The sequence below is a fragment of the Triturus cristatus genome, chromosome 3_1, assembly GCF_964204655.1.
Source record: "Triturus cristatus chromosome 3_1, aTriCri1.1, whole genome shotgun sequence".
NCBI lineage: Eukaryota > Metazoa > Chordata > Amphibia > Caudata > Salamandridae > Triturus > Triturus cristatus.
In genome coordinates this window covers 779,717,780-779,730,932 of record NC_140583.1, presented here as the reverse complement: position 1 = coordinate 779,730,932, position 13,153 = coordinate 779,717,780, and the positions used below count along the sequence as shown (strand labels likewise).

Here is a 13,153-nt window from a genome sequence, read left to right as displayed (position 1 = left end):
CCAAAAGTCCCAGCTAATACCATCCCACACGAAGCAATACCTCGGTGCCACCATAGACACCTCAAAAGCCATAGCCTACCCCAATCCTGCCAGGATTGCAAGCATTCAGGCTTTGCGTCAAAGATTCATACCTCAACACTCTCTCCCAGCAAGAGTGTTTATGCAACTGATAGGGATGATGGCCTCTTGCATTTTCATAGTGCCTCATGCAAGACTCCAGATGCGTCCACTCCCAGAGTGCTTAGCGCGCCAATGGAACCAGGGCCAACTGACAGATCTGGTGTTGGTAGACGGTCGCACCCATCGCTCTCTGCAGTGGTGGAACATCACGAATCTTTCCAAAGGTCGACCGTTCCTGGACCCGGTTCCATAAATAATCCTAACAGACACATCACTCTCCGGCTGGGGAGCTAATCTATTACACCTCACAGTGCAGGGCACATGGACGCCGCAACAAGTTACTCCACATCAACCATCTGGAGTTACTGGCAATCTTTTGAGCCCTAAAATCCTTTCACACTCCCATTTTAGGCAAGGCAGTCTTTATTCGCACAGACAACATGACGGCCATGTACTACATTCAAAACAAGGCGGCACACTCCACAGCTCTCTCCTAGCACAGAGCATATGGAGATGGGCAATTCCACACACAATCTTTCTCCTAGCCCACCATGTCCCAGGAGTCCAGAACACCATGGCAGATCTGCTCAGCAGACAAGACAGCAGATCCACGAGTGGGAACTTCACCCGCAGGTTCTTCACCCGTTCTTTCAGATGTGGGGGCATCCACACATAGACGTCTTCGCCACCCACGAAAACAAAAAATGCCCAAGCTTCGCCGCCAGATACCCACACCCATTGTCCAAAGGCAATGCGATATGGATGAACTGGTCAGGCAAATTTGCGTACGCCTTTCCACCTCTCCCACTAATTCCATTAGTGGTACGAAAGCTACAACAGCACTCCCTCACACTGATTCTAGTAGCTCCAACATGGGCCAGACAACTGTGGTATACCATGCTGCTGGAACTCTCTGTAGTGCCACACCAAAAGTTACACCTCTCACCATGCCTCCTAACCCAGAACCATGGAGAGATCATACACCCGGACCCAGCTCAGCTCAACCTTGCGATCTGGCTCCTGAGATCCTAGAATTCGGATACCTTAACCTTATCCAGTATTGGGGTATCTTTCATAGATTCACATGCCTGAATCATTCCCCGTCGCCGAGGCGGGAGTCCCCGGTAAATAAAAAAGTAGTGCCAAAATGCTAGTAGTAGTAGTAGGCCCAAAGAAGAGGCCCAAAGCCTGTATCTTAGCAGCCTATCTACCTCATTATGCAAAAAGAACCAAGAATTTGGTAACAACCAATCAGACACCAGCACCCTTCTAGAACCCTCTCAGCAGAGCCAGTTCTCCTCAGATTTTCACCGCACGTCGTGTGGAAGGGAGTCTCCCTTAGTGCCTCTCAGTTTTCTTTCAACTTGCTTTAGCATGTCAGACAAGAAGGCTTTATTTAAGTCCTGCAGGACCTGCACCAAGAAGAGTCCATGTTGATGATCAACATGTAGACTGCATCTACTGCCTCTACCCTAAACATGAGGCAAAAGATTGCAAAATTTGCCGCACCTTCCCTACAAAAACTCTCAGGGATAGGGAGGCGAGAGTGCTTTTGTGGCTTAAATCCTCTTCGGCTGAGGAGGATGACAAAGCCTCTACTTCTAGCAAGAGAGCTAGATCGCAGGACAGCTCTTCCAGCGATGGGAAGAAGCGTCAGAAATCGCATCATTCTACTTCTGATGCGCACTCTCCTCAGGAATCTACAGTCAAGCAAACTGTGAGTAAAAGCCTTTCAAAATCTTTGGCTTACTCTCAATCTTCAGTTTCTGTCACCTCGTCTGCTTCTTCATTGACGCAAACATTCACGACGACGGCGCTTACCTCACCTATTATGTCTACGAAGATTACTATCCTCTCAAAGAAGCCCACCGTCGAGGGGTCGTCGACGAAGTCCTCGTCGAGGGGTCGTCGACGAAGTCCTCGTCGACGAAGTCTGCAGTACCGCCGTCGACGATTCCGCCATTAAAAAGCCTGTCGACGTCGAGCTCGTCGACGAAGAGGTCGACGAAGATTCCATCGTCGGCTAAGAGCCCGTCGACGTCTAGCTCGTCGACGTCTAGCTCGTCGACGTCTAGCTCGTCGACGTCTAGCTCGTCGACATCTAGCTCGTCGACGTCGAGCTCGTCGACGAAGATTCCATCGACGAAGATTCCATCGACGAAGACCCCGTCGACGTCGAGCCCGTCGACGAAGGGCCCGTCGACGAAGATTCCATCGACGTCGAGCCCGTCGACGACGGCTCCGTCGACGACGGCTCCGTCGACGACGAGCCAGTCGACGACGATAGCACCATCTACGATACCGTCGACTATCCCGTCGACGATCCCGTCGACGATCCCGTCTACCACAATCCCGTCGTCGACGATGATCTCTAGTCCAGTTTCCACCAGGACTTTTCAACTAAAGTCTTTTCAAAGGCAGGACATTTCACCGCTTACTCCCTCGCATCTCCTGGAAACTTATGTGCAGTGTGACGATGATGATTATGTGGACGACGAGGACGAAGGGCCCTTTGGGGTTGCTCGCCATCCTTCGGAACTGCACATCAAATGTCAGGAGGACGATGAGGATGAGGATCATCAAGGGCATTACTATCAGGAAGACATAATCGTTCCGCATCATAGACCCTGCTACTCACAACCTCGTAGGAATGAGATGTCACATCTGCCTCCTACTTTGATACAAGACCTACAGGCCATGCTTGCAGATTATAAGCAGCGTTTTCCACCGCAGCCAAACGTTCCACAGGTTCCACAGACTGCGCCGCAGCCGGACCCATTGGCTCTGCCTGAGGGTCCAGCCCCAATGCCTCAACTGCCTGATCCTCCACAGGACCCGCATCAGGATACAACCTCGGAGGAGGAATACGAAGAGGGCGAGTTGCCAGACCCAGCAGACCCTTGGGATTCATATATAATCCCTATGCCTTCGCCACCTACCCCTCTACCATCTGATTCGCCTCCAGAAGATATAGGGGGGTTCCATAACCTTATGCAGCGAGCTGCGACCAGGTTCAGCTTGCCGGTTACCATTGAGCAGTCTGTTTTCTGCATGATTTTAAGGAGGAGTCAAGGAAGGTTACGAGAGCTATCCCTATCATTGACTATATTTGGAAAGAAGGGGTTAAAATCATGAAAAACCCGGCATCAGTACCAGCGGTGCTTCCACGGATTGACAAAAAATACCGTGCTCCAGCCGACAGTCCCTCTTGTCTCACTGGTCAACCGCGTCCAGACTCGGTTATATCTCAGGCTGCCCAACAAAAGTCTAAGAATCCGGCAGCACCGGTCACTACACCACCGGATAGGGAAGGACGCCGACTGGATCTAATTGGGAAAAAATTTTCAACTAAGGCAGCTGCTTCCATCAGGGCAGCCAACTCCCTAGCGATAATTGGGCGTTATGACCGCCAGATGTGGTCAGAAATGGCAAGCTTTATCGACCTCATCCCAGAGGATAACAGGCAAGATGCTCGAAAGGTTTTGTTGGAGGGTGAGCGTGCAGCCTCAGACTATCGACTGCGCACTGGATATTGCGAATACTAACTTTCGCCAGTTGGCTGGGGCTGCGGTTCTTAGGCGGCAGGGTTGGCTGAAAGCTACCACGTTCAGACCAGAGGTCCAGACAAAAATATTGGACATGGCCTATGATGGCGAATCATTGTTTGGAAAACACATAGATGATGCGCTCCAAGCAATTAAAACGGATACTGACACTGCAAGATCGTTGGGCTCCTTGCAATACAAAAGAGGTACCTTCAGAGGAGCAAGGGGCCGTGGATTTTCTTCCAGAGGAAGTTATCATACCCAACAAAATAGGTACCAGCCTCAGTATCGGCAATCATATCAGTCTTCCTACAGACAGACCAATACATCTGGTTTCTCTCGTCAAGGCGGACGAAAAAGATCGCAGAATCAGGGAAGAGACACCTCACGGAATCAATGATTTCTGCAGGGCGCCTTTCACTCCTTTTCCCCTCCCTGTGGGTGCAAAAATTTCAACTTTTGCGACCAGGTGGCAAGAAATTACGTCGGACCAGTGGGTTCTGGACCTGGTTCACAACGGTCATACCTTAGAGTTTGTCACCAAACCACCCAACAAACCACCCAAGGGACCCCCTCCCCCTCGTCTTCACTTACTATTCAAGGAAGCTTTAACAATGCTCCTCAAGAATGCAATCGAGAAGGTTCCTGCGCTTCAAAAAGGGACAGGTTTCTATTCCCGCTTTTTTCTCATCAAGAAGAAATCAGGGGAGTGGCGCCCAATCTTAGACCTTCGCAATCTGAACAGATTCCTCAAGAAGCAGGGATTTCGCATGGTCACTTTGGCGGAAATTCTAGGTTGCCTCAACGAGGGAGATTTTCTAGCTTCCTTAGATATGGAAGACGCTTACTTTCACATCCCAATACATCCGAAGCATCGCAAGTATCTTCGCTTCACAGTGGCTGGCGCCCATTACCAGTTCAAGGTGCTCCCGTTTGGGTTAAAATCTGCCCCAAGGATCTTTACGAAGTGCCTAGCTCCAGTGGCAGCAGTGTTGCGCTCCCAAGGAATCCAAGTCTTTCCGTATTTAGACGACTGGCTAATAAAGGGTCCTTCGGAAAGATCAGTCAAGACTGCCGTGACAACATCTCTTCGTCTGTTCCATTCTCTGGGGCTTACGATCAACAGGAGCAAATCTCAATTACAACCAAGGCAGATCCTTCCCTTTTTGGGCGCGCTGTTAGATACCGTCCGCTGCAAGGCATTCTTGTCTCACGAACGGCAGGTTCGTCTTCAAAACTTAGCAATCCGAATTTCCAAAAGAAAGTCAGTTTCTGTCCGGATGTTCGCGTCGCTGCTAGGGATGTGCTCCTCTGCAATACACCTCGTTCCTCTGGCGCGGCTCCGCATGCGACCCTTGCAGGAGGAGTTACACCTTCAGTGGCAGCAGGTGAAGGGCTCCTTCGACGACATCATCAGAGTCACTTCAGGCATGAAGAGCGCTCTACGTTGGTGGTCCCATGTTCCCAACTTATCAGAAGGACTTACTTTCATTCAGAAAATTCCAGACTTTGTCCTCACCACCGAGGCTTCCATGGAAGGATGGGGAGGTCATCTCCAAGATTTACAGATACAGAGGAAGTGGTCCCCAGAGTACAAAAACAAACACATCAACAGTCTGGAATTGCGAGCAATTTTTCTGTCTCTGCAAGCTTTCCTTCCAAGGATTGCAGGTTCTTCGGTTCTGATTCGAACCGACAATACCACCAGCATGTTCTACGTGAACAAACAAGGAGGAACAAGATCAGCAACTTTGTCCGCGGAAGCTCAGGAGTTGTGGCAATGGGTCACACTCCACAACATAACCCTCAGAGCAGAACATGTCAGAGGTCTCTGCAATACATTAGCGGACACGCTCAGCAGATCCCAATCAGATTGCCACGAATGGGAGCTGGAGCAAGCTCAGGTGCTCAGAATATTCAGAACTTGGGGAACACCACCGCTGGATTTGTTCGCCACGAAGGAGAACAAGAAATGCCGCTTCTATGCCAGCAGATACCCTCAACAGGGCTCAAGGGGGAATGCCCTGTCCATGCGATGGTCAGGGATTTGTGCTTACGCTTTTCCCCCGATACCGAGGGTCATACGCAAGATGAAGTTGGAGGGCTGTCGTCTCATCTTGATTGCACCCAGATGGCCACGCCAATACTGGTTTCAGGAGCTCCTATTGCTATCACAGGACCAGCCGATCAGTCTTCGCCCGACGCCCACAATGCTGTCAAGGAACAAGGGTCAGGTTCTCCACCCGGACCCTCAGTCCCTACATTTACACGCATGGCTCCTGACTTCTTAGAGTTTAAGGACCTGGATATCCCTCAGGACTGTAGGGATATATTAACAAAATCACGAGCTCAGAGCACGATGAAAACTTACCGTCTAAAATGGAAACGGTTTTGCTGCTGGTGTGAAGCAAACCAGGTGCACCCGGTGGATGACCCTGCAGAAAAGATCCTTCCTTACTTGTTACACCTGGCAAGATCTGGGCTTTCTTTCCCTTCAGTCAAGGTCCACTTAGCTGCACTTTCAAGATTCAGAAGGGGCGCTCATGGCCCTTCTCTTTGTTCATCCTCTTTAATTAAACAGTTTATGAAAGGACTATTCCGAGAGTTTCCTCCGGTCAGACTTCCGCCACCGGAATGGGAACTCAACACAGTCTTATTGCAGCTAATGAAGCATCCATTCGAGCCCATCCACAAGGCTGACCTAAAATTCCTTACATGGAAGGTTGCTTTACTTCTGGCTTTAACATCAGCTCGAAGAGTGAGTGAAATTCAGGCGTTTACTGTAAAGGAACCTTTTCTACGCTTCACTCAAGACTACGTGCACCTCCGAACTAATCCAACGTTTATACCTAAGGTGCCTTCACAGTTTCATCTTAATGAACCAGTGACGTTAAAGACTTTCTTTCCTAATCCATCCACCCCAGTGGAACGAGCCTTACATTCTCTCGATATCAAGAGATGTCTTAAATTCTATCTTCTGAAAACAAAGAACCTCAAAGTCTGATCAATTATTCGTGGCTTATGGCCAAACTACTCTGGGAAAGGCGGTTACAAAATCCACCATTGCCAGATGGATAGCATCTACAATACTTTTCTGCCATGACAAGGCTCACAGGCCTCTGTTGAGGAAACCCAAGGCCCATTCCACGAGGACAGTAGCAGCGTCTACAGCATTGTTTGCTGGTGTGACTCTGGAAAATATCTGCCGTGCTGCGACGTGGAAAAATGTCCACACTTTTACCAGACATTACTGCCTCCAATCTACGCATCGTGATGATGCAGCAGTGGGGCAAGCTGTACTACGACATCTGTTTCTTTGAGATACCTTCAGGTACCCTTTTTTCATATTTTAATATGTAAGATGTTGATATCTTTAATATAACAATGCAATGTGTTACAATGATGATTTGCTTTCATGTTAACATGCTTTTCTCTTTATAGATGGCTTATTTTGAATTTTAAGATCTTTTCTTATACCTCTTGTTAACAAGCTGTGGATGCAATTAGGGAGTATCAGCACTAGTCTCCCGCCATCCGCAAACGACTGTATACTTGGTATACTGCTCGCTATTCTGATTCAGGCATGTGAATCTATGAAAGATACCCCAATACTGGATAAGAAAACAAGTTACTTACCTGTAACTACAGTTATCCAGTATTGGTATCTTTCATAGATTCACATGCACCCACCCTCCTCCCCGTAGAGTCAGTTCTATATATTTTGGGACGTTCACTTCCCACTTGTGCTACGAAAATCTGAGGAGAACTGGCTCTGCTGAGAGGGTTCTAGAAGGGTGCTGGTGTCTGATTGGTTGTTACCAAATTCTTGGTTCTTTTTGCATAATGAGGTAGATAGGCTGCTAAGATACAGGCTTTGGGCCTCTTCTTTGGGCCTACTACTACTACTAGCATTTTGGCACTACTTTTTTATTTACCGGGGACTCCCGCCTCGGCGACGGGGAATGATTCAGGCATGTGAATCTATGAAAGATACCAATACTGGATAACTGTAGTTACAGGTAAGTAACTTGTTTTCTTCCCCCTGACTGTATGAACGTCATCAGAGAAGCTAGGCGCCCTACTACTAGAGCCTGCTGCACGGCAAAGTGGAAAAGATTTGTTGTTTATTGGCATAACGCAATCAACCCTCTAGACATATCTATACAGCACATCATATGCTACTTACTCCATCTACAAAGGTGTAACCTAGCATATACATCCATTCGGCTAACCTCGCAGCAATTGCCGCTTACCTACAAAACAGACAGCACCTATCACTTTTCAGGGTGCCTGCTATTAAAGCCTTCATGGAAGGCCTCAAACGAATATTTCCCCCAGAGTACCACCCTCGCCTGTGTGGAACTTAAACATAGTTCTCACAAGGCTAACGGGACCGACTTTCGAACCTTTGCATAAATGTGAACTGCAATTTCTCACATGGAAAACAGCTTTCCTTGTAGCCATCACTTCCCTTAGAAGGTTCAGTGAGATACAAGCACTTACTATACAAGAACCTTTTCTCCAAATGCACCCGAACAAGGTTGTCCTCCGTACTAACCCAAAATTCCTACTCAAAGTCATTTCCTCCTTTCATCTAAACCAATCGGTAGAATTACCGTTTTTTTTTTTTCTCGCAACCCCAAACTGTTGCAGAAAGGGCTCTACACACACTGGATGTTAAAAGGGCCTTAATTTACTATATTCTGAGAACACAACCTTTCAGAAAGACAAAACAACAATTTATCTCTCTCTCTCTACACCACATGAAGGCAACCCCATCTCTAAATCAGGGATAGCTAGGTGGATTGTGAAATGCATACAGATTTGCTACCACAAGGCAAAACGCACACTATCTGTTTCCCCCCCCCCCCCCCCCCCATAAAGCCCACTCTACAAGGAAGATAGGGGCTTCTATGGCTTTTCTAGGAAACATACCACTAGATGACATCTGCAAGGCAGCTACATGGTCAACACCGCACACTTTCACTAAACATTACTGTGTAGATGTGCAAACCAAGCAACAAGCTAGTGTGGGCCAGGCTGTACTAAACACTTTTTCAAACCACTGCAACACATACCGGTGGTCGCCGCTAGGGTTGGGAACTGCTATATAGTCTATGCAAAAGTGTGTAATCTGCAGCTCATATGCCTCAACGGAATATGCTACTTACCAGTATGCATCTGTTCTTGGCATGTAGAGCTACAGATCTACACACGCCCCCCCCCCCCCGGCTACCGGTATCTGTTCCAGTCTATCTTATTTAGAGAAAACACACATGGGTTTCTTCACTATTATTACTACGCTCCATCATTCCCTGTTGGCGAAAAACAATCTGAGGATGTAGCCGAAGCCCATGCGCAATGCGAACCAAGGGAGGAGTCACCGACCTCGTGACTTCCAAAGACTTTCCAAGAGGAAAAACAAACTGCAAACATCCGGACCCAACACCAGATGGCGATCTATGCAAAAGTGTGTAGAGCAGCAGCTCTACATGCCAAGAACAGATGCATACTGGTAAGTAGCATATTCCTTTTATTAAAAATTGATCAGAGAACATGTGTTCGCTTAGAGTTTTAGCATTAAAAAGGTTTCCCCAGTTTAAATTATCATGCCAGAACTTCAGTGTATTTGCGAGTTAGTAATATGATGTGTTTGTAAGTTCCTCCTCAGTTGCGTTTCATTTCTTTCAGAGTTGCTTGTTTTTTAAAAATGTTTGGTTCTGTCTGCTTGTGTGACTGACTGTTTTTTTTTTTTATCTCGGTTATTTATACTTTTGGCCAGGTTGCTTGATGTTTTCTTTCACTTACTATATATACAGATGGCTGACTTTCCCTGTCAGTTGAATGCTAGACCTGGTTTTAGGCTGCACAGGTGTTAAATCTGTTTGCTGTTTTACTGAGGCAGTGGGCTTGGCAGAAAGCTTGGTCTAAACTTTTATAAAATAATCTAGTCCTTTTTTTGGAATGACTCGGAAGGTATGTGGCATGTGCAACGCGGAGGGTGAGGGTGCCAGAAACAAAGGGCCTGATTTAGAGTTTAGCAGATGGGTACCCAGTCACAAATGCAACACACTTTCCATCCACGTTAATACGGAGTTTTATATAGCGTAATCTGGACCCGAAGGTAACAGAGCGCTTTACAGGAGCACCAGTTGCGTTACACGAGGACACATTCATTTTTGTTAGGCACAGGGAGATTAAGTGATTTGCCCAGAGTCACAGGATGTTGAGCGTCCTTGTCAAGACTGGAACCCGGTACCCCAGATTTTAGGTAGACTGCCCTAGCAGGCCACATCCTCTCCCCAATTATAAGTCCATTATGTTATAATGGACTTGTAATAGGGCTGACAAAATATCCTACCCAGCTAACTCAAAATAAGGCCAAAAGACTGTACAGGCCCTAGAGTGGAGCTTTTTGGACTCTCTATAGAAGGTGACTTGGAAAAGGCATTTGGGGCCAAATGTACAAAACCTTTTTTGAGGTCACAAACTGCCTGATTTGCAGAATCGGGACATTTGTGAATGCAATAAAGGTTTTAAAAATGTACAAAAGCCTAATTGCGATTCGGTATCCCAATCACCGACATCGCAACTTGGGTTTGTGAATTGGTATTTGGAAGGGGAATGTTTGGGATGTCCCCTCCTAATACTGATCTGAAATAGTATGAATGTTTTGCAACCAAAATACGGTCACAAAACATTAATTTTTTCCAATACCTCAAGTGTGGTGGCAAATGGGAAAGGGTCATCATGGGACCCCCCTTCGTGAATGTTGATACATATTTCTCGAACAGGCAGTGGTTCCACGGACCACGTTCTACTTTTAAAGCATTTTTTAATGCAAGAAGTCTTGCATTTGCGCACGTTTAAGCTATTGTCATTGTAAATGACAATGCCTTCTATTTATGTTTTCAAAACTAATACGTAAATAAAAGGCATGGTCATTCACAATGCCAATGTCTCAGACTCTCGCAAAGCGAGACCTATTGCATTTTAAATGCTTGTTTTTCCGTATAAAAGGTTACACAGGCAGCTTTATCGCTTAACTCGGATAAAAATGCTATGCTCTTGCAGTGAAATCAACCGCCCTAAGGGTGGTGCTGTTGCTACATTTATTGAAATTGAGTAGAATTTGAATACCGCAGGTAACCGGCGAGTGTAGCTTTTCCTCAACTCATTACGTTGGGTTAAAAAGTACTAAATAAGCGATGCAAACTACCATTTATGTGACGCATGCTGCTATTTCTCTCGATTTCTCATGCCAGTTTTTTTCTTTTAGAGCGGAGTTCAGTTCATCGCAGCTCCATCTGGCTCCGCCGCTGACAAGGTTGTGATCGATGCTTGTGATGAGCTGGGAATTACACTGGTTCATACGAATCTCCGCCTGTTCCACCACTGACCATCGTTTCATGGCAACCTCCCTGCTGGCGTTTGACTGCACCCTCCAGGCCTCCTGCTGCGCATAACACCAAGCATTTCGAATGCGTCATGTCTCGAAGCCTACTGGAACCCGTTTTGTGAAGTGCTGTTGAGTAGCAATAAAGGATATTTTCGCATTACTGTGTGCCTTTTTGTCTCGCGTGACCTAATTGTGCCATACTGTTTCGCGTGATACGTAGGTATTCTTCAACTTACGTGAACTTGGCCAATCGTGTTCCATCGATTTTTCCCCCCCCCCCCTTTTTGGCTCATTACGAATTGGTGAAACGGGTTAATTTGTTAACGTACCTAAACTAACATTAGTGGACTACCTAGCCCACTCCCAAGAACCCCACTACGCAATATCTTAAATATGGATGTGTTTTGCATTAGTGCCTTTTTTTACATTTGTAAATAGTAGGTACCGTTTCTGTACAAGGAACTGCCCATTGATCCGTCCGCGGATTCAGTGCAGTACTCATCCCAGGGGCGCAACTAGAACCAAATTTCGGGGGAGAGGAGGGGCGACTAACACTCATAGCAAATATGAGAATAACCAGTGACAAACTGCTATTTAAACATATTGGCCAAACTGGATATTGTAACTAGCATATTTTTGTAGATTTGACACTGGTCCTAGGCTACTCTGTGATCTTTGAAAAACCGATTGAGTGCGCTGACAAACAGCTGTAAAGTTGAATCCAAAGCACTTAAGGCATGCTTCCACGAAGGAATGGCAAGACTGCGCCCTTTTTGCCAGTTCCCTGATTCCTTCTGTGCAGGACAATGTGCTTGTGAAATTTCTAATTGAAAGTCCAGAAATATGCTCCTGCCCCATAAAGGACCGAAGGCACCCTTTTTTTTTTTTTGCTCAATTGGATGTTGCAAAATATTCACGGGTGAAGCTGCCCTTACGTACAGGTCTCAAAATATTAGGCTTAGTGGCAGTGCCTAGTTGGTGTTTGCAGGTGAAGCCAACTTGCACAAATTTTTGGGGTCCTGCACACATTTTTCCTCATCAGACTTTGTTCCAGATCAAATGAGAAACGCAAAAGGGGAATGGCGAAATAGAAAGCAAAAATCAAGAACCTGCAAGAGTGACATAAGGGGGCGGGGAGTGCCTTTTCAGTAGATCAAAGTGGCACACAGGAGAGCTCCATACCAACACTGCCAAGGCTTGATTCTACTGACATTTGAAATTGCTGGGCACAGGATACTGAGCAAAACTTTGGGCCCCGGCCTTTACGATTTTATGAATTGACTGCCTTGTGGATTACCACATGTGAAGTTGGGGACTGTAGCTGATAAATCATAGGTTTAATTCCCCAAATACTAGTCCTTCTGCAGTGGTTTCAAGAGTTGGTAATATTACTGCATATAAATGCACTGCCACACACCTGTGCTACACAAAAAAAAACTGTTTTTTGTTGGCACGCCACATTGAACCGCTCCCGTATATGTAAACATATTGTGCCATATTCAGTAGGAATGCACCAGGTGGTTGTCAAGGAGCTGGCAGAAAAGTTAATTTGTAGGGAGTTTTATGGGCAGAGGGGCCATTCTCCATGGCAGAGGCAAGTTATTTTTTAAGAATTTGTCCAAGTCCCTGTAGAGATGGCCAGAATCAAAGACAAGGGAGAGGTCCAGTAATGGGCGAGGTCCAGTAATGGGCGTGCCGGTACTCCATCTGAATAAATTCCAATGTTTAAATCCACCCGTGTGAATGTTGGTGCTGCTTTCGTGCCACAGCCATACCCGAATCTGTTTTGGTAATCTAAGAGAAGGTTCCGTTCTTCAATGAATGTAGTTATTCGTCTTGATGCTGAGCTTTCAATCTATTTGCCTATAAACAGTTTATTGTCCGGACATAAGGATACCTTGTTAAAAAGCCTTTGTTTTGAGTTCTTTTGAGAAGAGACCTTTATCCAAGGAGGGGGTGATAGTTCTGGCTAGATCACTTGCAGAGCTATTGAGGATATTCTTGCAAATATGAGCAGGACCTATTTCTACCAGCGACTGTGCTGGTCTGCAAGCTTTTGCAGCTTTATTGAAGTCCTGTGTGGTGAGGT

The 13,153-nt window shown here is 46.6% G+C and overlaps 1 protein-coding gene across 1 annotated transcript in view; it reads left to right on the top strand.

Annotated features, from left to right (window-relative positions):
* The window catches only part of ATIC (5-aminoimidazole-4-carboxamide ribonucleotide formyltransferase/IMP cyclohydrolase), a 137,415-nt gene extending 126,191 nt beyond the window's left edge, over nucleotides 1-11,224 (top strand). Inside the window, exon 16 of the mRNA XM_085644989.1 lies at nucleotides 10,945-11,224. Within this exon, the coding sequence (XP_085501115.1) occupies nucleotides 10,945-11,064 (120 nt within the window). The 3' untranslated portion in view covers nucleotides 11,065-11,224. The remainder of the gene's footprint in view (nucleotides 1-10,944) is intronic.
* The last annotated feature ends 1,929 nt before the right edge of the window (nucleotides 11,225-13,153 follow it).